Source organism: Scylla paramamosain, chromosome 9 (genome assembly GCF_035594125.1).
Source record: "Scylla paramamosain isolate STU-SP2022 chromosome 9, ASM3559412v1, whole genome shotgun sequence".
Lineage (NCBI taxonomy): Eukaryota > Metazoa > Arthropoda > Malacostraca > Decapoda > Portunidae > Scylla > Scylla paramamosain.
Window position 1 is genome coordinate 29,225,001 of NC_087159.1, and position 25,000 is coordinate 29,250,000.

The window sequence follows — 25,000 nt, forward strand, 5'->3', positions numbered from 1 at the left end:
AGGCTGAGGAGGGATGACACTACCTAATTATTCCCCATGCTCTGGATGGCGACCAGTAGAGGGAGGAACAATGCCTAAGTAATCTAACAGGAGACACAAGAACCCAGGATTGCTAAGCTGTGGGTTGACAAATGGTGGTGGGTGGACAAATGTGCTTGGATGTTGTGATGCTGGTTCTGGTGTTCCCAAAGGAGAAGATGGCAGGCATCACCCCAGCAGAGAGGGGTTAGGTGGCCTCACAATGTGGCGGTGGTGGTTAAGGACATGTCTGGGGTGGAAGTTGGTGACTATGGTAGCTGTAGCTGTGCCTGCCACTACCTCCAAGCCACAGTAGTTGCCACTAGATGTGCTTGGGTAGTAGAAGGCTTGTCATTCCCTGTGTCTGCCTGCCTGGCATCATGGCCAGGCCATGTTGTTTATGTCCTCTGTGTCCACTTGCTGTGTCTGCTGGAGGGTTGGGAGCACTGGGTAGACCATGTGGATTAGCACAGCAGGTATGAGTGGGGAGGTCTGTCCTAGGTGCAGGCTGGAGCCAGAAAGAGGGCAAGGGACTAACACAGTGCCCTGTGCCACATCCTTTTCTCTTCCTCCTCATTCCTCCTCTGACTGGCTGTCTCTTCCACTCAGACTGCTTTTTATCTTCCATTCCCCTTTTCACTATTATACCTATCCTAAATCCTCCTCAACCTGGTTTTGGGAAAATTATCACATATAATTCTTTTATGGGGTTAACGGTTAACTCCCACTTGGTAACGAGCCAGAGGTGTGTGTAATTTAAGTGGAGGAAAGTGGTCAGAATGGGAAGATTTTAGGGAAAACTAATTAGTATTGCTCTGCAAGACAAATACCAAGATACACTTGTATGGCACTACCTGTGTGGAATAATATCCCTGCAGGTCTCAAACCCTATGGAACACTTAGGTAATACCTCAGTAAGGAGCCTCTACCATCTTACAAGCCTTGAGATACTGCAAAATTTTCTTCAGGCAAGAATACTCAACATGATATAATTTTACCAGTGCTTCACAGGTTTAATTAAGAGGTTAGCATTCCTGCTACTTTCTCACACCAACCAGTACTACAATTAAGATGAAATTCCATATTAATCATTGCCTCAAGCTATTCAGTCTGTTGTAAACCAAATATTGGTAGTAAACTTCCATGCATATTTACTTAGTCTAAAAGAAAAAAACAAAACAGGAGCTAATAAATTCAGATACCTCCTTTTTGTCTTACATGTGCAAGTGTAGAATTATAGGTATTATTGTATCAAGTACATATATATGTGATCCCGTTGCTCCTGGAGTAAGAAAATTACCAAATCCATCAACATTGAGCTCATTATCAAGAGTGAAGCTGCTGTGGGGGTTGTGCAAAATGAGATGTCTGATGACATATTGAAAATAAGTATGCATTTTCTGAAAACAGGGCACAGTCAGGTTGGCTAATCATTGTGGGTAAAGCAGAGTTACAACTGAGAAAAACATAAATAAAATTGATATAACTCCATATATTGATATCTTTTAACTCTTTATTTTACATCTAATACATGGCAACAGAGATGTTTATTGGACATTTTGCTATGAGGATTATTAACACAACCATTATTTTTGTAGGGTCATGAATATGTTGGGGTCACCAAAAGTTTGTTCAAAGGCAGTCGCATCAACATCAAAGTGAAGTGTGACCCAGAAGATCAAAATAGGCCTCTCAATATTTCCATCTCCTGGCTACTGAGGAAGACGCCATGCTGGAATGAGTACTCCTTCCCCAAGGTTTGCGGCATTGTTTGTATTAGTTGTGTAGGAAATATTTACAGGCAGGGATTTCTTATGAATAATGCAAACCAAATCAGTTCCTAAAATTTTACTAACATTTTGATATAATATTTTATTGAATATAATTTAGTGAGATATTTTGTTAATGCAGTCTTTTATTTTTTTTGCTTTGTATGATTTCTGTGCTAAAAGTTACTATGTATGGTGACAAGGGATGACATGTGGAAGAATAGATCTTACCTTTCAAAATTATGATTATGATGATGATAAATATGCTTCATTCCTTCTATCACCAGGGAAAAGAGGAAGAGCTGTTCATGTGGTACTTCAGGAAACCTGGTAAGCTGCCCTCCACCCCAAATGGCACCCGTTATGAAACTGCCTACTACATGAAGGAGCCGGCCATCTATCCCTGCGACCACAACATTGTTCTGGTGAGGCTTAACTGCTCATGCTGCCCTTTATTGATGCTTTCTTGCTCCATAATTTGCTCATACATTTTTTTCCTTCTGCATGTATAGACTTTGGCCACTGGTGAGACTAGATTGTAGAGTGTTACAAGCTGTGCAGTCTTATTGTGATAAAGGCTTGTATTTGAAGTTCAGTCATTGACCATTTGATGTGAAAGATTGTATTTTTGTAACTCTTTGAATAATAATTTATTTTTTGTGAGAATTTAATTTTCTTCCTCTCAATTTGTTTAGACTTTTTTTGTTTCATGACAGTTTTAATTTTAATACCTTTGCTGTATGTTAGCAGTTATAATTTTCTTTAATTTTTGTGTGTGCTTCCAAATAGGTGTTTAAACTATACATATATGTATACTTTTCAAAGGACCAGTAACTCCCCTGTTTTAAAATGCTGAGGTAACCAACTCGGAATTTTATTTTTAGTTGGCGTATATAATACTACCATGTCAGATGCAGGTTCTCCAGCTGTAAAATCAATTTTTAAGAATTTCTTTTCTACTGTTGTGCAGGATGATGTGTCACTTGATTCCATGACTGACAAGGGTGATACAGCAACAGAGAAGGCAGAGCATGAAACACAGGAAGGAGCAAAAGCAGGAGCAGCTCCTGGAGCAGTAGGTGAGGTAGCAGTTGTATTCTTTGGTGTATCAAGGAGAGAAACTGTCTGCTGCTTTCCCTATATATATATATATATATATATATATATATATATATATATATATATATATATATATATATATATATATATATATATATATATATATATATATATATATATATATATATATATATATATATATATATATATATATATATATATACAGTGCTTTCTTGGCATCCATGGCTTTAATCACAAATCACTGAATAACCTGAGGAGAGCAAAGGAGTTACAGTCTTCAGAGTAAAGTTATATTTAAATATCCTCAGCTATTATGGATTATTCTTTTCTTTTATAACTGATGCTAAAGTAAGGGAATGACAAATGAATGTTCCAGTCAGTATAACAAGTTTTCCCCCCACAGCTTCTCAGAATCTGTCATCCTCGGACATCAGCTTAGGCGGCCATGCACGCACAAACCACCGCGTGACAATTGTTCCCACTGATGGGGTGTACCTGCTGGATATACACATTACTCCAGCTGATAATTCTATATTTAATGTCTCCTATGTGGCATATGTTGATATTGAGATGAAGAGTGACTATGGTTACCTCTCAGCTGCAAGTAAGTATGACTTGGAGCCATATTCAGAGACACAGCTCAAACATCATGACTATTTTCAAAGGCCACAGAGATGATTAGCTAGGTTTTGAAGAGTGTTTCTCCTGTTAATAATGTTAATCATGTTAATCTGTTATTAGAAGCAAGAAAACACCCTTAAAAACTTTTGTCACAGTCTAAAGCCTTTTGAAAATAGTGTAGATGGTGGCAGTTGTTTAAGATTATTGTCCATAATTTGGCAGTAAGATGTGAAAAATGAGCTGGATTAGCTGAGTGATCCTTTATTAATTTTAAAAGTTGGGATAGGAATGTCCTTGTAATTAGTGAGAGGTTAAGATAGCTTGAAGTCATAGATGGGAAGGTACTTCAGAGACAAAAGATTAGTCTGTAAAGAATACATACACTTCATATTACACACATTTCCATCTTTTGTGGAACAGACTGGCCCTTGCTTGGGTTCTACGGGGCCATGTGTGTTGTGTACCTGGTGTATGGCTTTGTGTGGCTCATCATTTCTGCCATGCGTTGGAGGGAGCTGCTCCGCGTACAGTACTGGATAGGAGCTGTCATATTTCTGGGTAAGAGCTGTGAGGAATTTTTCATTGTTTAATGTTATATGATAAAACCTGTATAGTAAGCCTTTGGTAGTAAGTATTAGTACCTTTAGGGGTGGATTTGTATTAAAACTAAAGATGCAGTCTGTAGTTATGTGTGATGGTGATATGTCCTGTGAAGCAATTTTGTAGATATTATTGCACTTCAGTTGTTGCTTTCAAGGTCGAGAGGCTCATGCTTACAACTTACTTCTTGGAACATCTCATTCTTCTTTCAGCTAGTATCTTTTTCTCTCAGGCATGCTGGAAATGTCAATGTTCACGGCAGAATACAGCAGTCTCAATGGACGGGGCTACAGTGTTTCTGGGCTTCTGATTGTAGCAGAGTTGGTGTCATGTGCCAAGCGGACTTTGGCACGAATGTTGATCATCATTGTCTCACTCGGCTTTGGAATTGTAAAGTAAGCTGTGGAGGATGTCCCTTAAAACACATCCTCAAAAGTACCTGTGTAAGGAGTGTAAGCAAGGAACATCTCTCGTAAAAAGTTTTTGACTTCTTAGGTCTTAAATTATGTGGATGTATCAGTGAACGTGGAAATAATGCTTACTTGAGGAGTCATGTTATTACTTTGAAGGTGCTGCAATGATAAAGTCATACGGCACTAATTAGGGTTATGAGAGATTGTTAACTCTCCCAGTGAAGGGAACCCACAAACCTTTGGCTGCAAACTAAACACTGTACCATGGAAATTAAGAGACTCAGTGGGGAGTTCTTTGATTGCTGTCTGAACTGTTTTTTCAATTAGTTGATTATTTATTTATTATTTTTAATGCATATTATATTGTTACTCCCTGACACATTCGATGTAGGAAACAGTGTTAGGATTATGGCTATGTAGATAATGTATGAGACCATTACCTAAAGGTTTTGTTAGATGGTAAGTGTTTGTGTTTGCCCTTGCAGACCCAGGCTGGGTGTTGTGCTGCACCGTGTGGTGGGTGTCGGTCTCATCTACTTTGTGCTGGCTAGCATTGAGGGGTGCACTCGATCCCTTCAGCCACGCAACAACTCTCAGGTCAGTGATGCATTTATTCTTTATTTCATTAATTTTTTTTTTTTCTCTCTCTCTCTCTCTCTCTCTCTCTCTCTCTCTCTCTCTCTCTCTCTCTCTCTCTCTCTCTCTCTCTCTCTCTCTCTCTCTCTCTCTCTCTCTCTCTCTCTCTCTCTCTCTCTCTCTCTCTCTCTCTCTCTCTCTCTCTCTTTTGTTGATTTATAGTTTCCTCCATGACTTCACTGTCCATCTGTAATTGACATATTTAGTTATATACATCTCCTTGATACTTACATTATCATATGTCCTTCCCACAGCATCAACTTGCCTCAGTGCCTTTGTCATTGCTGGAGGCAGCAATCTGCTTCTGGATCTTCACAGCCATGGTACAGACAACCCGCACACTACGTCTGCGCCACAATTTGGTCAAGCTGTCTCTCTACACCCACTTCACCAATACCTTGACCTTTGCTGTTATTGCTTCTGTCATTTTCATGATTTGGTCCATCAGGTTAGTAACTCATCAGGTGAATGGAGTCTTTTAGAGACTTGCAGCCACTTTTTTGAGAGGTCATTATTTTTATGTAATTAGCTCAACAATATTTACTTATCAAATAGTCATAGGATTTTTTTCTTACCAAAGGTTGCACATGTATTTTGTCCACTAAAAAACACTAAAGAGGGTTCTCTATAGAAATGTATAGACAGTATCATTATTTATTGTTTATATTTCATTTGATATAATCTGCAGGTACCATGAGTTTGAAAGTTGCCTGACTGACTGGAAGGAATTCTGGGTGGATGATGCATATTGGCACATTCTTTTTGCCATCCTCCTGCTGGTTATAATGATTCTGTGGCGACCCTCAAACAACAACCAGGTCAGTAGGATGACCACCTATTCTGTTTTAGGACTCCACCTCAGACTAGCAACAAGAGGGTGGTTTGTTTCCTCTTGACTATCAGTTACTCCACCCCTAAATCTTGGTAATGGTGATTGTTATGCCCTGCTGGAGGGATAACAGGGAGACCAGCAGCTTCACCAGAGATGCTGCTCCCCATCTGCTAATGTTTGTCTGATCAGTGATGACATGGCTTGGCATATGAAACCTTATTACTTCTACCTTCAGGTGACAGGTGTAATTCTGTGGGTAATGTGGGTAAGTGGTATGTATTTGGGTGTAATTCCATGGGTAGTTATTGTGATCCATGGGTAACCAGTTTGTAATTAGGTGTAAGTCTGTATGTAATCATGTGGTGCATAACAATGATGATGAAATAGATGTAACATGGCTCTCATGTAATTTTTGTCTATAATGTAGGTATTAGCCTCCAGCTTGTGGTTGTCCTGACATGTCATATGCTTATCAGTTGATGTATACATGTCCATTCTATGTGTGTGTGTGTGTGTGTTGTGTGTGTGAATAGTGCAGCATCTATAAAGTGAGATGTAGTTGTTAACATTCTTTTGTTGCCAGCGATTTGCCATCTCAATACTGCTTGAGGATGGCTCTGATGCTGATGATGAAGAGGAATCTGAGAAGTTGATGGCAGACATCTCAGACACCATGAAACAAAGGAATACCCACTCCTCCTCCCCCAAGGAGTCTGGCTCGGTGGTAAGTGTCAGTACAAAGAAAGTGTATGATGTTGGAGCTGTGTGACAAGAAATCTGAAGAGTGGTTGTTCAGTAACTCCTCAAATACATTGTAAAGGATAACTGTGTGTTGTTTAGTGTGCTGCTTATGCATTCTTCATATATTCTTTTCACCTTCTAAATGATAACTTAAAATGCTATATCTTGATCATTTACATGGAAAATGCTTGTGGCTTTTATAGTTACACAGCCCAAGATCATTGTTCAAAATATTCCCATAGGGTATGAACTTGTCTGTCAGGGAGGAATGGCCTTGCCTTAGTCTTTGTGGGATAGAGGTGCCTATTGTTGCTAATGTGCTGTTGTATTGCAGGAAGATGACCTGAAGTGGGTTGAAGAGAACATTCCATCTTCTTTTGTTGACCCGTAAGTGAAATTGTTTATTGTTGAGGTCACTATTCATCTTTTGTTGCAGAGAAGAATGCACATTTTGTTAAAACCAGTGGGGAAGAAATTATTGCTCGAGCTCTGTTTTTATTACTGTAATATTTCTGCTTTTGAGTGCAATATTTAGACTTTGCAGCATGTCATTTGCACCACTGATCTCACAAAGCTGAGGTTGAATATTTATTTTTGATAGAGAAGTGACAATATCATTGTTCGAATCTTAGATATAGACATATTGCCTTGACCTTTTGTTGTTAAAGAATCACAAGCCAGTTGTTAAAGAATAAAATAAGGTAACTTATGGGCCACTTTGTTGGATTCTGTGAAGGACTGCATCTAAATTCCTTAGCATGGAACTGGATTCTTGGCAATAAAAGAAAAGAAAAAGTATACTTTTGTTGTTCATCAACTTAGCAGTGCAATATAATCATCTCTTATATGCTCCATGCTGTTTTATTATGTATTTGCCATTTATTTTTCAGAGTGCTGCCCATTCTCGATTCTGAGGAGGTAAGGCTACTGTATTGTGAGTTATAAGTGAACCTTTCTGAGGCTTGAGTGCAGTGTTAGGGTGTGGAGTGCAGTGCTGGAGCTGTGTATAGTTTATATATTTAAAAAAAACATATCATCAGTAGTCAATCTAATTTCAGTGGAAGCTAGGTGGGCAGGGGTGAATAAGAAAACAAAATATTTTATAATAGAGTGGTGTATCCCAAAGAGTAACTGTGGAGTGGTTGAATGAGCAGAATAGAGTATATAAGATGGTTTGAACATAAAGGAAGGGAAAGAAGAGCTAAGAAAAATAATGTTAGGTGTATTGATTAAAACAGTCTGTTACCATTTAGATTAGAATCCTGCATTGATGAATGAACCATCATTGGCCTTTAAATGGACCCCAAAAGGAGCAAAATGACCAAAAAGAATTATGTGGAATGCATTTTTTCATGAGATGATGTTTTCATTTCATTTTTCTTTCCTTCCTCAGGAAATTGTGACTACAAAGTTTGAGGTCTCCAAGATGCAGTAAATGCAAAGGCTGGTAATGGTGAATTCCATTTTCAAGTTTTATTATTACTGACTTTGTATGATTTTTTTCTTATTGTGAAGGAGGATTTTGGATCTTGCCCCCTCGTGTCATAGGTCAAGAGGACCTCATTTAAAGTTAATTCCTTGATAATATAGTGTGTGTGTGTGTGTGTGTGTGTGTGTGTGTGTGTGTGTGTGTGTGTGTGTGTGTGTGTGTGTGTGTGTGTTTTTTTGTGTGTGTGTGTATTTATTTAATGCATTCTTCTATTTCATCTCTTCTTTCTCCATAATTTGTCATATCTGTCTCTCCTCTCTTGCAGCTCTTTAAGTTCCAAATCACTTATAAGTACTTTCTGAAAGTGTTCTTATTTGATATTTCACTAATTTCTTTGAAGTTCTCAGATATTTAATTATTTTTTAAACTTCTGTTTCTGTTTTATTTTTCCATTTTCATGTAAAACAAATTGGATTCTTCCACTTTACAAACATATCCTTCACACACCTCTTGCCCTCCCATATTCCTTGCTGGTATATATTCATCTGTTTCTTTGAATGGTTCTTCTCTTCATACCTTTTCCTTTTTGCTCATTTGCACTGGATTAAATTTCTTTTTCCCCATATTTTACTCTGGTGATATACAGGCGTGTGTGTGTTGTGACACAGTGATTTGACACCAACCAGTATTGTTTTCTTGCAAAAAATACTGTGTTCTCTGATACCTTCTTTTTTTTTTTTTTTTTTTTTTTTTTTTTTTTTTTTTTTGTAACTTTTAACATGTGAGAGTTACTTGTTATGTGTAACAAAACAGCCTGAAGTCTTTAATCTTAACATAGATTGTATCACTTAAAAATTTGGATTGGGTCCAGTAGCGGTCACATTTGTTGTATGAAGTAGGGTCTCTTTATACAAAGGATTACCGTTACAGTGCTTGTTATTAATATTGCCAGACTTTGCCTCCTTGCTGCATAAGGTAATATAAACAACGTAATAGAACCATCACAATTTCTTGATCTTATAACTAGTACTTTATGGGCATACCTTTGTGCTTCCTATACTCTTCCAAACATGCAGGGAGGTTGTTAGCAAGGACCACAAGGCGTTGTTGTGGGTAGAACTTCAGAGGTAGTGAAGCACGGCTTAAAGCTGTATGGCAGTCATTGATGTGCAAGTGCAAGTCCAAGTTGATAATAATACACAGATTCTCAGTGGGATTCAGGCCTGGGGAATTTGCAGGCCAGTCTTCAAAGAATAGTACACAGGAGTCCATGTTTAATAATGTAGATAATAATTTGAAGTACCTGTGCTCAGCTACAAAAGTGGGCATTTTAAAAGCAAGTGACCAGCAAGGTCCCACAACTATTTAATTAGTGACTGTGTATATCACTGTTGGAGGAGTTTGATGGGAAGGGAGTTAAGGTGAGCTCTCTGGTATTATTAACTTTAGATTACTCACTGAGATGAGGTTTTGAAAAAGCCCAATCATAGTTACATGAAACTTGAACTCTCACAAGTCATGGCCCCTTGCCACTATGACAGGCCTTATAGACACTGAAGGTTTGGTAGTAGTAGATTAAGTTGTGACAAGATGTATATAATTTAACAAAGATGCTCTTGTACATATATTTAAGAGGATTTTCACCAAGTATCATATTGGTGTTAATAGTGTTTGCATGCAGTTATATAAAAAGATGGTATAATATAAAACAATTTATTTTTGCCAGATTATGGACAATTTGATATTCAGATATATGATGCTTGAATTGTTGCCCACCTCTGACTCCTGGCTCTCCTTGTAACTTACCTGAACCAATATCAGAAATGGGCTTAAGTAGCTACGTTTCCTTTCAGGCTTATTTAAAGTTTTACGTCTAGGCGTTGTTATATTCTTGCTCAGAGAGAGTAATGAATTATTCTTATGACTAGGCTGAGGAGTAACTGAAGTTCTGTTCAGTTATGATTTTAATCTGTCATGCATGACACATCTAAGTGTAATTTATTGCACACATACTGGACATGGGTTGTGTAAGAACTTGTGCAGTTATGATTAATGATGCATTATAGCTGTGACTGGTGAACTGTTCTATTTATCTTGCTTTAGGTGTATGTACTTACTTATCATGACAGCATTTCAACCAAGCTTGTGTTGTGCTGCCCCCAATGCATATTGTAATCTACTTTAGTTTTTGTTTGGATGGCTGCAGTAAGTGTGGTTTGTTTTATACTATTTAATATGTTGTTTACTCACTGAACAGTGTTCTCATTTGTATATCACACTTGCAGCTTGTTTAACTTGCCACAGTGCCTTGTGGCTCATGTAGTGCCTGTTTACCCTGCCTGTAGCATGGATGATTCAGAGCACTGAATTTTTATGTGCTACTAATGTTGGGGCCTGGCTCTTCATATTATAATGTCTAATGGTGTGTGTGTGTGTGTGTGTGTGTGTGTGTGTGTGTGTGTGTGTGTGTGTGTGTGTGTGTGTGTGTGTGTGTGTGTGTGTACTTAGTTGTGACATACAGGAAAGGAGCTATGCTCATTCTGTCGTTTTCATATTCATCAGTATTCAACTTTTCTTAAAGTGATAAGTACTTCTTGCATGGACGACTCTGATCCACATTATTCCAGGCTTCAGTGCTTCTTTTGAAAATCCATGCTTCTTATTGTCAGGCTTACAAATTGTCCTTTTTTGACTTTCTTCCCTCTTCATTTTGTTCTATGCGCAAAGTTCATCCTTGTTTAGTTGTTTCACTCCCTTCATCATTCTTAATGCTACAATTAAATCTCCTTTCTCTCTTCTAAGAGTGGGACCTGAAACTTAAACAATTTCTTTATATGGTAGGTTTCTGAAAATAGGTACCATTTTGGTTGCCGTCTTCTGTACCTGCCCCAATATCCTTATAGTTTCCTCATGGTGACCACACTATTGCTGCACATTGAGTTTTGGACATATCTGCATAACAGTTATCTTCTTCCTCATCTCTTTATCTGCATAACAGTTATCTTCTTCCTCATCTCTTCATTCAAATAAGTAAATGCTACTTTTATGTTCTATAACAGCTTGAGAGTTTTCCTATTTTGTTTACTTATTTGGTAATAAGCTGTTGAAAAACATAATTTCCAGGTCATATTTCTTTGACATTACCAATAGTGTGTGTCTGTTTGTTTGTTATCTCAGTTACTTGATTCTTTTGGGAAATATCAGCAGTGTGAGAATGATGGTTAAAACAGTGCATACTGATTTTCCTTTGTTCTTTTGTAGAAAGTATAGGAAAAAAGTATGAATTTAAAATCAATATTTTACATAGGATGAAAGACAATGTTACAGTAACAGCTTTGAGCTGCATTGATGAAAGGAACATTTATCTTTGGTGTCAGTTATGTTAGAGAGAGATGGTGGTATAGGAAGTGAAGGATGAAGTGTATGAACAGAAGTAAATGGAAAGCTTTCTGCTAAGATCTGTCTCTTTGAGGGAGTTCCAGTTGTCAGAATAGATGTGAGAACAATAATTTGTGTTATACATTTTTTTACCTTTCTTGAGTTGATTATTATGATACCAACATCATGGTGTGTGACACATCTCCCACAGGTTACACCACAGCCTTCCTGTGGGGGGATTCCTCAAAGCAAGGAAAACATCAACAACAATTTAATCTTGAAGGCTAGTAATATACACATATCCTACTGTACATCAGTCTACTGCTCTTTGCTTTCTCATCATCCTGTTCTCCAGTTTTTGTTTTTTCTTTTCTTCTTTCCTCTTTTTCAGCTCTTCTTTGGCTCTGGCCACATCATGCACACTGTAGGTGAAGAACACAGTGGCCCTCAGCCCAGGAAGGATTTTCAGCTGAGTGTCTACTATTGTTCTTCCCTGAAGAAACTGTTGGAAATTCTCCTCCTTAGAGATCAGCTGCAGTGCCTGGTCTGCACTGAGGTGGTCTAACATCCTCCGGGGAACCTTCACTTGCTGCGGCTTCTCCCCTTGGATCTGCAATCATCATCAACTATATTTGCTGCAGTAAATACCAGCAATCTGATTTTAAGGAATACAAAATTAGTGCAGGCAGACATCCACATTCCACTCCAGTGCTCATTATTCCTTTCAATCTAATCTGCTGACCATCTTTTCTTCAATAATTTAAATCTGACCTCCCATTTCAGGGCAAACATGACCCACAACAATGATTACTGTATGTCATCCTGTCATGTAATTTTTAAATGATCAAACCACTTGAAGGTGCTACATTTGACACCCATTCATACTCATTTCTTAACAGACATACCAAATTTGTAAACATTTTTCATTACATTCATCATCCATCCTGCTCATACCACAAACCCTTCTCAATAACTCTTCATTGCTTACATCATAAATCTTTAATCTTTATTCTTTACTTCTGTGTTACTCTTTTATGTGTACTTATGACTATGAACAAATTTAACAACATAAAACCTGGAAAGAACGTGACTCACAAAGTATCTAAGAGGCAGAGGGTAGTCCTTGTCCACCTCTGGCCATGGCTGGTTCATCAGGGATACTTCCTGTAGATCAAAAATTAGGATTAGCATGTGTGTTTTCAGTTATGACACTTGTCATGTATTTATCTATAGACTATAACTAACCATTAAGAATGAGTGCATTTCTGCTTCATCAGATAGCAATAATATTTCTTAGTGTCAGGTCTTGATTAAGAAAAACAGTCTATTGGCTGTCATGCTAGGCAGATGTTAGCTGTAGTTATCACTATTCTTCATGACATGTAGACCACTTTTCATGGATAAGAATATAGATATGATTAGTCTACTCAACAGCTGGTCATTTAACTTCAGCTAATTTACAGATCAATTGTGATACAAACTGTAGAAAGGTCTCGCCAGTTCTGAGAATGCAGTTTACTTGGTCTGTGCTGAACCCAAAATAGCCTTGATTTTGAAATTTGTATCAATTTTTAATAAGTTCAGTGTTAATCCTTTTGTTCATTCAAAAGTAGTGTCCCTGGACACCACACTTGCACATACACACACAAAGAGTGATCAACTCATAATACAGCAATCCTTTGTTAAAACAGACTGAATTCAACAGCATTTTGCAAAATGCTGTACAACATAAGTTTATTAGATAAACAAAAAATTGAGATACACCATTTCATTAAAAGAAAAAAATCAGAACTGAGAAAAAAACATCAAGCCCACTTAATATATGCCAACATCTGCATGCCAACCCATGGTGTAAATAGTGCTGAAATTCCATAAAATACACTTCTTGTATATAATCAAAAATATTAGTCCAATGTAGCAAAAGCAATAAAAGATCTTAAACAGTTAAAATACATTATGCTTATGTGTTGTTAGCAGTAACATTTTTATTCCTGATTGGAGGTTGAAGATAGACCTGAGGGCCATTACCTTCTGAAGAGAGGAGCAAGTCACCACACTGCAGAATCCAGCCCAGAGTTCGCTGGCAAAGTGAGGCGTTATTGGGGAAAGCATGATGATTTGAGCTGCCAGTGCATGTTCAAACACCTCACTCACCATTAAGATTTTTGGCACTTTCTGAGGAGGAGTGGGAGGGTAACATACACACATCTAATTATAAAACAAGGTTGAAAATGCAAGGCCTGGAAAAAAATGCAATGCCAAACTGGAAACATAACTAATATGGTATACAGTTTAAAGCTCTAATGCTAAAGCTAAAACCTTGATACAGGAAAGAGTATCTGACAACTATTTGTAGTTCTGTGATAAACTGAAATGCAATCCCACAAAAGAAATGACAAATAAAAAATAAATACAATAAATAAACGGTACCATAACCTTAATACACAACTTTATAATCATCCACTGACTGTGATGCCCAAAGACAGTAAAGTCGCAGTACCCTGAGGCTGTTGGTGAGTGCCTGCATGAAAGAGATGGCTGCGTTGAGCTGATGGGTGTGCTCCATGATGTAGGTGACATTGCTGAGGGCATGGTTGCGTGCATTCCACAGGTATTGCTCGTGCTCCTTCCTCTCTTTGTCACTATGAAGGCATTAAGGATGGAAGTCTTGGGTAACAATTTGCTTTATACTTATCTTCTGATTAGACTGCATTCAGTACTGATGAAAAGTTGATCAAGTGCACATTGTGGAATCCAATCTCATATTGTCATAGCTTATTTTATTTTTGTAGAAACGTAATTTACATTTTTTCCATACACATACTCGTACCTCACCTGTTTACCTTCAGGATGTGGTGTAAACCATTTCTGGTCTACACCATATCAGAAAAGCATGAAATTTCAAATAACAGACATCTGTTTCTGGAATTAGGAAGGATTTGTGCAAGTCTTAACCAATGTGAAACATTAATTACCTGATACAGGTCAAGTTGGGGTCTTTGTTTTGTCTGATATCAATAAACTCAGTAACTGTCATCCACAGACGATTCTGCCAACTGAAGATGCCTGGGAAGGCTGTGGGAGTAGTCAAATATAAAAACATTCAAGTACAACATTTAGCTTTACATTAACTTTTTGCAAAAAGGATGGTCAAAGAAGTATACCCAAAATTATCAGGCCCTGAAAATGGTAAGTTGCCTCTGAAACTGGAATTTGTAAGAAAAAGCACCACGCTACTTGTGACTTATACTACATGAAGTTCTTATAAAGTTTAAAGTACAAGTATAGTTCATATAATTGGATTTTATTATATACTGTTAAGGATAGAGGCATCACTGTTTTGTATGCAGTACATGTACTGTCACTGCCAAGAGATGAGACTTTGAATAGTATGATTTCTATGTTCCTGTTTTGTAATGAACACTAAGGTCAAATTTGTTGTAATTTTTTTTCAAACAAAGAGCTAGGTCTTACTTTCCTCAGACCAGTTTCTTGCCGAGGCTGGTGCAAAATTTGCCAGCATGAGGAGTCTTGTGGTGTCTGTTCCGTATATCTCCAACACTTTCTGTTGATGAGCCAGTGTGTGTTACACAGCACCAAAAGTAATAATTCCTTTGTTGCAAAAAAATTATAATTGAACCTCACACAGGTGAACAATATATTGGTGGTTTGACTGCATAACAAGTAAAACTTTTGTACATTTTGGTAAAGGAGGAAATACCTTTGGTTAATTATATTGTAAATATGCTGAGATTTACCAATGAAAGGAAAGATATTGTCAAATATGAAATAATGAAAGGAATCATATTGTCAAATGTGATTTTGCTGAATGAAAACTGACCAAATGTCAGTTTTAATTTTACAGGTAGCACATGAGAGGCCAGTGACCTTCCACTCACAGTTCAGTGGAAAGGAAAGATTACCTGAGGATCAATGCCATTATTTTTACTCTTGCTCATCTTCTCAGTAGTGATAACAAGGGGTGCTCCTGTGCCCAGCTCCACTGGTGGCTTCACTGTAAGGAAGCAGTGAATGTCAAAAACCAGAGTAAACATCTCATTCATTTATTTGGCAGAAGTCTATGTATGATTCACACTCATGCTTTTAAATAGAAAGAATAATAAACTGAACCATCAGTAGGTGGATATTATGTGGACTGAGGAGTGAGTGGAGGTTTCTGATGTCAAAGGTGTGTAGCATTACATACATGGGAAGCATACAGTCATGAACAACTAACCAGAGAAGTCCACCTGGTCTTTGGTGAGATAGCGGCCAGAGTCCTTCACCTTGTATGCCAACCCCATCACCATTCCCATCATGACCAATCTCTTGAAAGGCTCCCAGTGGCTCACCAAACCTTCAGTGGCCAAGAAATGCTGCATGAATCGAGCATACAGCATGTGAAGCACAGCTGTAAAACAATGTCATCAGCAGTGGATCAAGATGTATAACATTCATCTCAGTGCAATGTTGAGCCTGCATGTCAAGGTGTGTGTTGAAGTCTTATCAGCAACATATGTACACTGAGGGTTAAGGGCAGACAGACAACTTCTAGTCACTCACCATGTTCCTTTCCTCCAACATAAAGGTCAACTGGCATGAAGGTCTCCTGAAGCTTGAAGCTGAAGGGTTGTTCCTCATTGTTGACATCCAGGAAGCGAAGGAAGTACCACGAGGAGTCAACAAAGGTATCCATTGTGTCTGTTTCTCGTTGACCTTCCTGCCCACACCTGTGGAATGTGGCAATCACTGGTGATTCAGGGAGGGAGAGGTGAAGGAGCAAGGTATCAGAGATTCATTCAGAATCAAGGAATCTATCTGCAATTATGTTTATATCCTACTATAAATGTAGACAAGAGATGAACCAAGAAATAGTTGACAATTGTTGCACATTGAGACATTTAATCTACCTCTATCTGATGCCTGTCTGTAAGAACCCTATCTATCTGATACCTGTTTCTAAGAACTGCAATTAAGGACTGGCCATAACAGAAGCTACATTTATTCCTGTCTGTGTTCCTTCTTTTAATACTCTAATACTCACATCCCTCTTACATAATTTTCCCACTACACCCGTGTCCATAAGACTTTCAAGTAAGGCTGAAAAGTCTACAAAATTTAATTTCCTAGAATTGAGTGATTCACCATTTCTTCCTGCTTTGTCACTGAATGGGTGGCCCTACCTTGGACAGGAGCATTTCAGCCAGGCATGTGCCTCCTTCAGTGGGGAGATGCCTCTCTTTGGAAAGTGAGAGATTTTAGGCAGTTCTACAGGCAGCTGGTGTTCAGGTACAGGCACAGGTCCACAGCTGGGGCAGTGGACAATGGGTATGGGGGTGCCCCAGTACCGCTGGCGAGATATGAGCCAATCCTTCAGTTTGGCACTGGTTGGGAATCCTCCAGCTCCCTTCTCCATGAGCTTTTGAGTGACTTGCCCCCTTGCTTCTGCAAGAGACAGGCCACTCAGCTCTCCTGAATTCATTAATCTGCCATTCTCAAGAACATGTGGGACTGTGAAGCCAAAGTTATTTGAAATATCTCTGTCCTCCTCTGAAACACAAGGAATGCCCACATAAGCTTCTGTATCTTCGGTGTATGGCAGACTGTCACTCATTATTATTGGAATTTCCCGCTGGCTGAGGGGACAGATGGCATGAACCTTGAGTAGCTGGTGACCACCACAACAGTGCCCCCTGTGTGCCTCTGTGTCAAGTGCATGGCCATGGTGAACCCCAAGAAAGCTGATGCCATGGAGCAGTTCTGGCTGTGTCATCCACAGATTCAGTCTTGAAGCTGGTAGCAATCTTTGATTTGTCCCAGCACTGCTGTGGCCCTCCTCTGCCACATCCATCTCCACTCTGTAGCCTCCACACTCCCCAATCCAGTGGCGCTGAATTTTGATGATGTCACGCCAGTTTTCCAGTGCTGTGTCTGACAGGCCGTCCAATAGTGACTTGGAAAATCTGAAATTCAAAGTGGATATTACTTAGTCTCTCTCTCTCTCTCTCTTATAAACAAATACATGCTACATCTTTCAGTACATAAGATATGCAGGATTCTAATAACAAACTTTAGAGCACACTGCACAGCCTGAAGGGAGGGAAGCACCTGGTGATCTTGATGTACCACTGCTTGAGGTAACGCTGCTCAACCTTTGCACCTGACCGCCACGAACAGCCATCCTCATCTACCTGCTCATTAGCCAACACCGTCTGGTCCACTGGGTCCCAGTTTACCATTGCCTGTGGGAGGAATCAGCTATCACCATCACAGCTAATTTCTTAATAGTCCATGCAGTGTTTGTAAATGGCAAGGTAGACACCTCATGTACCACACCTGATAGTCCATGCAGTGTTTGTAAATGGCAAGGTAAACACCTCATGCACCACACACCTCTTTCTGGTAAGCCAGTCCTGCTTGGAACAGCCGCAGAAAGAGGCTCTGTGTCCAACGGAAGTAGTTGTGGTTACACGTGGCAAACTCACGGTGCCAGTCAAAATTGCATCCCAACTCCTGCAACTGCTCCTTCATCTGATTTATATTTGTGTGGGTCCAAAGGTCAGGCATCTTGTTGCTGTCAATGGCAGCATTTTCTGCCGGCAGGCCAAAAGCATCCCATCCTATTGGGTGGACCACCTGGAATGGAAAAGGTGTTGTTGAGGCCTTCACAACCTGCACTCTTGTAATTTCCATCAGTGGAGCTAAAGATTTTCAGTTTGTTTTATGGATAAGATAAATTATATATATATATTTATGTACTAATATGTACTATAGAAGCAAACTAGGAAGGTCAGTATTTGGATGACTTTATATAGTCTATTTGAGTGTTGTCCTTTTTGAGGATTCCCACTGGCTGAAGAAACTTGTTCACAAAATAAGTATTGCCAAAGAGAAAAAGCAAATACATAGACTGAAAAATGGACAGACATGTAGAGACCTCCTTAAATTCAAATAATTAGCTACCGAAGCTGTATAGTCAAAGACTATATCCATGAGCCAGTACCTTGTAGCCTCTGTGGCGGTAGAACCTGGCCATGGCGTCACTGGTGGCATAGACCCGAACATGCCCCAGGTGAAGTTTTCCTGAAGGGTATGGGAACATGGAAAGCACGTACTTCTTCCCCTGGCTGCCTCCATCATCTCTGGAAGAAAGAATAAATATTCTGACGACACAAAGTCTTGGTATACAGCTCATCTAAGTCCCGTTGTGGAGTACATGCCATTATGAATGTTACCATGCACATATCAATATTACCTACCATAAGCTTTCTCCTTGGTGAAATTCCCATACACATTGATTTTAAAGTTAACCATCAACTCTGGATCTTCTTCCACTGAATAATCTGGTGACAAAGAGCTACTGAAAGTGTTCTGAGTGATCTTCCCCATACATATTGATTTTAATGTTAACCATCAACTTTAGGTTTTTTTCACTGAATAATCTGGTGACAAAGAGCTACTGACAGTGTTCTAAGTGATCTCCCCTCAGCTCTGAAATTCGGCCTTATCACCCGCATCTTTAGCTTAAGGAACAGCCAGATATCCCAAGCAGCCATGCCTAAAATTTAGTAAACCTGAGGAATCTGATGGTCTGTCAAGAAATACTGGATCAGTTGTGAAGAATGGGCTGGGATGTTGTCATGAGGCATCTGTCAATTGTCTGATCCTAAAAAAAATTGTTTTTTTGTGCCAAAGTGCATTTCTGATCCAGCTTCTTGGCCAATCACTGAATTCTTCAGGTTTCTCAGGCTTGCTACTTTCCAGGTGCTGTGTGACTCTGGCTGTTCCCTATGCTGAAGATGCACCTGAAAGCATCCTAATTCAAGAGATGAGGTGACATCATGCAGAATGAAAGTGAACCTGGGAGCCATTTCAGAATAAGACTTCCAGAAATGTTTCCAGTGATGGAAGAGGTGATGGGCTGAGTGTGTGGAGACATAAAGGGCACACTATGAAGAAGTTTAGTTAGAATCCCCAAAAGAGTAGGTAAGTCATTCTTTGCCCCTTGGCTAAAGGTTAGATGCTTCTGAACAGATCTCATGAAAGCATGTCTTCACTTCAGAGTTTGTATGTAAATTACGAATACTATTTTCTTTGGTATAACAAGGAATCCAAATATAAAATAATCAAGAATTCTGTTACATTGTGTGATAAATGCATCACTACTCGGTACAATGAATCAAAAGATAAAAAGTAAGACATACTTACTTATCCTCTATTGGTTTTTGCCCAAATCTTTTGTATTTTTCTTTCCAAAATGCATCAATCTCCTTCTTGGTGCTGTGGCTCAGTTCATCATCCTGAAAAATTCACTTTCTGACAGTTACATAATAATGACATGCATTCAGAGTAAGCTCACCCAATAGTTGTTACACACTGCTATGCATCTTGAAGACAATGATTAATCGTTGCTACAGATGGTGAACAAGCAGGGATTAAAGCAGTTTTCCTAATACATACAGACTTGGTAGGTCACATGTTTGGAGCCTCTGAAAATTATGATTATGAAGATAAGCTGCCTCAGTATGATGGTGAGCACACATATCTTTGTACTGTTATGCAATATTAATAATTAATACCTAAATTTATATTGTTTTCTGCAAATTAATGACTATCATAGGATACCGACAGATGAGAGCTACTACACTCGTGAACTCCTGCATGGTATGATCTTAACCACCCAGATTTACTACTACTGGTCTTTGTATGCGCGCAAATACTTACTGTGATGGGCCACACGCCAGTCTGGCTGTAAATTAGTCTTGGACAGTAACTAAATATGAACTGCCTTCCTCTGTGTGACAGCAATTTTTGAGCGAACCAGAGTCGCCCCATATCTCTGGCTCAGCCTTCCCTGGGATGAGAGAGCTACAGTGCCACAGTGCACCAACACGTGGACGGGAGTGACAGTAAGACAGTGTCACAGTGCACCTATGCACGGGAGAGAGTGCATTGCATTATAAGCCGCACTGCACCTCTGCAGAGCAGGTCGAGGAGGCTGAGCCGCCGCCGGCAGGCTTGATAGGTTGAGCCGCCGCTACCTGCAGGTAGACAGGACAAGATGAAAAGGCTGAGTCACCCCCGTCAAAAAGACAAACTTAAGAAGACAAGCAGGTGGCAGGACAAGGGCGGCCTGCACTCCCGCAGGTAAGGACACTCCTGCAGGGTTTTTGTTTACATCCAGAGGGAGAGTTCGGCTCACTGTGGAGATGAAAACCATTGCAAATCCTTGCATGAATTTTATTTATAGTTAACCAATGGCTTTATTATGTGCCTAGTATGTGTATAGCATGGTATACTGTGGGCAAATCCCTCCTTATAAACATCACATAAGGAATCACGTGCGTTTGTTTATTACTCGAGCGTTCATTTGTCACCAGAGTGAAAAAAAAATACATGTCTTGTTTCATGGTTTTAAATCATCCCCTGAATTTTTGTATTCAACGAAAAAATAGGCTATCGCAACACCTGGAGATAATGAATGACTGTGAGGCAGGTAGACACAGCGGCAGGCAGACATGAACGCTGATGGTGGTCGGCCATGTTTATATTCTCTGTTTGTCAATAATCTCTTCTAACTACCCATTTGACTAACATTTTTTTTTTTACTCCGAACGTTACTTCCTCGGCGAGTGACAGCTGGCGGCAGTATTTCCTGAAGAGAGTCCAGGTGAGTGTTGCTGAGCGTGCTGGGAAGGTGAGGGAGAGAGGGAGAAACACCTTAGCCCAACCTCCCAGCACAGCAGTGTAGCCAAGCTGTAGCCAGGGAGGGCGGAGGCACTGTTTCTCCCTCCCCTTTCCTCTGTTGGCTTTGACCTGGCGTGGCATGGGAAGAGAAGCAGGGTGGCTCCCCTCTCCCCTCCCTCCCTTCCCTTGCCATGCCCTACCTTTCACCTGATACTTGGTATTGTCACCAGGTGGACCCCCTCACCCTGGCAGGGACGAGGAGCTCCCTGGCTACTCCTACACCTCCCCCTGCCTGTGGCTTGAGGGAGCTTTCAAGACGTTTTTCTTCATGAGTATGCATAATTGTTTTTGACTACTCTGGGAACTGGCACCTTCATTAGATCTTTTCTCAGACTTTTTTGTTGCCTTTAGCCAGAGTGCTTCTTACATAAATCAAACAAAAGTACAGAGAGCTGCACAGATGATGCGCCAGCCCAGGTTGAGCTACCACAAAGAACAACTGTATTTCCTCAATCCAGGGTGTCACACTTGCAAAGCTTCAAGCCAGGGCATGACCACAACACTCTCAGTGCATAGAAACACTAAACTGTGGACCTGGAACCTTGAATCATGCTGAGGGGCATCATAGAAATTATCCTAACTACTAATTTTGAAAGAATGACTTTGTTACCGGGCAAAATATGATTAATTTTCAAATTTGTGATTACACCATGAAGGGATCAGCAGTGAAATTAATTAACTGCATTAATGTAAATCTAACCTAATCTAACCTAACACAGCCCTCGGATGAAAATGCTTGTGTTATTTCAATATTATCAAATCAGAGTTTTGGATGAAGGGCACCGTGTTTCCTATCTTACAGATGGGGAATTTGCAGCAGAAATGCTGGCCAGTGCTTTATAAAATTATTTTGTCTGTGAGAGCTTTTTTCACCAGCTGAGTGTGGCTTCTTTGCTTCTGTCTGCAGGGGAAGCCCACCAAGTGAACCAACTGCTGTCCACAAAATTCCCTTTACTTGTTAATAGATCAACTCTGCCGGCAATGCACACTACAAGATGTTGACCTGCTGGGTGGCAGTGTGAAGTGTTGGCTCACCATCCTCATAGTAGCTTCTTTCACCTCAACTTCAATATCACAGTAATTTGTCACTTTCTTCCTCTTCTCTCTTTCTCCTTGTTCTTGGTGTTTTTGCATCTGGCAGTTTTTTATTTATTTATTTATTTTTCTTTATAAGGATGATGCTGTTATCAGACTCAGTTTGAGTGAAAGAGTGCACTTTCTTTATTATTATTATTATTATTATTATTATTATTATTATTATTATTTTATTATTATTATTATCATTATTATTTAATATTGTTTATTATTTATTCATATTTATTTATTTAATTATTTATTTATTTAATTAATTTATTTATTTATTTATTAATTAATTAATTAATTAATTAATTTTATTTATTTATTTATTTATTTATTTTATTTTATTTTATTTTATTTTATTTTATTTTTTTTTTTTGCCCATAGCACCAGTAGGCAATCCTGCTGTAACTTGTTGTTTTGGAGGCTCAGATAGTTGTCCTCTTTTTTTCTTTGGAGGCTTAGATGGTTGGCCGGTGCCTGTGGTGGTGCAGGCAAGATGTTTTGAGTTACTCCTTTGCAGAGGCTCATGTTGTTCTCCAGCAGTGCAATCACAGTGAGAGGCAGGCCTGATAGGAGGGGAGTGGGTATTCTGCAGCCACTCCGCTATAACTTGGAAAATGGTCAGCTCTCAGTAGGACTTGAACTCATCTCACCAGTGTCATGACATCCTTGTGGTGACCACTTAGCTGCCACCTTTGCCACTGAAAACACAAGTAACTGTAGTGCCTGTAGCCAAGTGTTGCCGAAGTGCCTCACTCTGAAGTGTTGCACTAGATACAGAATGTTTATTGTGCCTTTCCTGCACCAGTTCATTTCTTTGTTTATGTGAAAATGACAAATCTTGCTTTCTGTATGCTTGCTTTGAGATCCACAAGCAAGATCCTGCAGACATGGTGGAAGGAAGGTGACCTGTGCTGTCCTTGGCATCTGGCAAGCAGCAAGGCAAGCACATCCACCTTACCACAGAACAAGCAGAACTCATTATTGGATTTACTGAGGTTCTTGAAATTCTGGCACTGGATTGGCCTCCTGATGGACTGGCTCAGGTGTGGTGAAAGCAACACCTGGACCAGCTCCCTGAACACCATACAAAGGGCTGCTCCATGGTACTCTGAGGTGATGATGACTGTGCTGAGATCAGAGCCTCTCCTGTCAGTGATCCTGAAAACCTGCTCATAGCTGGCTTGTGTCTTGCATTGCAGTGAGGCAAACACCCAAGGAAGATAGACACCCCTGGGTTGTGGTTTCTGTTGGCCAACTCAAGCAGTTTTACAGAACTCTCACCAATGTTAGTACACAGCCAGGGAGATTTGAGAAGGATTAGATAAGTGCTGTTGCTCATTTGGAAAGAAAAGAAAAAAAAGTTGTTTCATGTCACATTACCAACAACACTGTGCTTAGAAGCAGCAGCTAAAAAAAGAATACAGCTTTTATTATTGCTAGGACAGTACTGTAAGTTATTTTTGCAATATGTATAGCAGTCTTACCAAAATGCGACTTGGTTCTTCAACAATAACACCAAACACACAGTACATGAATCTGACCCCTGTGCTTGGTGGACTGGGGTACAATTATATAACTGTGGTTGGGTGAATTTTTTTTGTGGTTTAGTGAACTTGTAATCCTTCATAGAAAAATAGCAACGGCAATGATAGTATTTATAGCAGTAACAGCCACAGTAGCAGCAGTACTGGTCATAATAGTAATGGCAGTAGAAATAATGCTAGTTGTAATGGTGAGAGTGTTGGGAGTATTAATTGAGCCAGATGCTGTCCAACATTCAGCTGAGTGAATGAGCATGTGAGTTGCAGCTACATACAGTCTTGGGCCTCAGCACTGGAGTGGACATAGCCAGACACACATGCTGCTCCTCTGAAGTGTTTTTCTGAGAGCTCTGTTAGAAATTCCTGGAATGTTGATATTTTCAGTATAGGTTCTCAGTGTTTGCATCTACAAATCTGACTTTTTTGTTGTGAAAATGAGACAGGTTTTTTTTATGCAAGAGAGACTTTTGCCAAGGGCGACAAAAATAAAAAAAAAATAAAAGGAAAAAAAGGGCCAATGAGGTGTCAGTCCCTAAAAAGAAAGCGAAAAGGATTATCCAAAATTGAGAAGGATTATCCGAAATAGATGTATTAAGTGATAGACATAGCATTCTTATTTATATAAAATTTTTTGTTGTAGTTTGTATAGTTGTTAACTATTTGCATAACCTATAACTTGCTCCCTGACAAAGAGAACCCAATTTATATCTTTGTTGGGCCCTTTGATTCATTTTAAATACTTCTATCATATCGCCACACACTCCACGCCTTTTCCAGCAAATGCAGCTTAGGGTGTTATAACTTATCCTGGTTTGGTGAGTTTTTCAGTTCCTTGATCATCCATTGTTGCACAGACTGAAGCCAATTTGTGTCCGTGCTGTAACAAGGAGACCAGAATGTACAGTGTGATCTAGGTGTGGCTTAACCAAAGCTTATTATAGCTTTAAAGACACTTCTGCAGTTATATTATTTATGATGCTATTCATAAAACCATGAAATGTTTGCCCTCTTGTATACATCAGTGCACTACCTTTTAGACTAGGGATTGGGAATAATATCACTCATAAATTTTCTGAAGCAGATGTAGTTATGTTTGTGCCCGTTTAAGTTTA

General features: G+C 39.3%; 3 protein-coding genes across 18 annotated transcripts in view; 2 read left to right on the forward strand and 1 right to left on the reverse strand.

Moving 5' to 3' along the window:
* LOC135103849 (transmembrane protein 87A-like) overlaps positions 1 to 13,468 on the forward strand; it is a 14,301-nt gene extending 833 nt beyond the window's left edge. The window contains exons 2-15 of one of the 5 annotated variants that reach the window (XM_064010705.1): positions 1,617 to 1,775; positions 2,075 to 2,212; positions 2,758 to 2,866; positions 3,271 to 3,471; positions 3,909 to 4,046; positions 4,321 to 4,483; positions 4,987 to 5,098; positions 5,392 to 5,585; positions 5,826 to 5,955; positions 6,553 to 6,693; positions 7,045 to 7,097; positions 7,601 to 7,628; positions 8,104 to 8,163; positions 11,729 to 13,468. In XM_064010705.1, coding sequence (XP_063866775.1) covers positions 1,617 to 1,775; positions 2,075 to 2,212; positions 2,758 to 2,866; positions 3,271 to 3,471; positions 3,909 to 4,046; positions 4,321 to 4,483; positions 4,987 to 5,098; positions 5,392 to 5,585; positions 5,826 to 5,955; positions 6,553 to 6,693; positions 7,045 to 7,097; positions 7,601 to 7,628; positions 8,104 to 8,145 — 1,608 coding nt within the window. In that variant the 3' untranslated portion in view covers positions 8,146 to 8,163; positions 11,729 to 13,468. Of the gene's footprint in view, positions 1 to 1,616; positions 1,776 to 2,074; positions 2,213 to 2,757; positions 2,867 to 3,270; positions 3,472 to 3,908; positions 4,047 to 4,320; positions 4,484 to 4,986; positions 5,099 to 5,391; positions 5,586 to 5,825; positions 5,956 to 6,552; positions 6,694 to 7,044; positions 7,098 to 7,600; positions 7,629 to 8,103 lie in introns of all 5 variants that reach the window. The other 4 variants (XM_064010706.1, XM_064010703.1, XM_064010702.1 and 1 more) reach the window with 4 other exon arrangements.
* LOC135103846 (probable leucine--tRNA ligase, mitochondrial) lies at positions 11,774 to 20,721 on the reverse strand. The gene is made up of 15 exons (XM_064010696.1): positions 20,242 to 20,721; positions 19,726 to 19,817; positions 18,521 to 18,659; positions 17,911 to 18,153; positions 17,626 to 17,759; positions 16,701 to 17,480; positions 16,081 to 16,247; positions 15,755 to 15,928; positions 15,441 to 15,532; positions 14,992 to 15,082; positions 14,493 to 14,592; positions 14,018 to 14,159; positions 13,546 to 13,692; positions 12,613 to 12,681; positions 11,774 to 12,127 (listed from the first exon to the last, which is right to left on the reverse strand). Exons 1-15 carry the CDS (start codon positions 20,350 to 20,352, stop codon positions 11,831 to 11,833), a joined length of 2,778 nt encoding a protein of 925 aa, XP_063866766.1. The 5' UTR covers positions 20,353 to 20,721; the 3' UTR covers positions 11,774 to 11,830.
* A 303-nt stretch (positions 20,722 to 21,024) lies between these two features.
* LOC135103850 (retinoic acid receptor RXR-like) overlaps positions 21,025 to 25,000 on the forward strand; it is a 57,428-nt gene continuing 53,452 nt past the window's right edge. For 4 of the 12 annotated variants that reach the window (XM_064010724.1, XM_064010732.1, XM_064010726.1 and 1 more), the window contains exon 1: positions 21,025 to 21,187. Coding sequence is in view for 1 of the 12 variants with exons in the window: in XM_064010714.1 (XP_063866784.1) it covers positions 21,533 to 21,536 (4 nt within the window). In the remaining 11 variants the exon portion in view is untranslated. Of the gene's footprint in view, positions 21,188 to 21,434; positions 21,537 to 25,000 lie in introns of those variants that run through there. The other 8 variants (XM_064010723.1, XM_064010729.1, XM_064010730.1 and 5 more) reach the window with 6 other exon arrangements.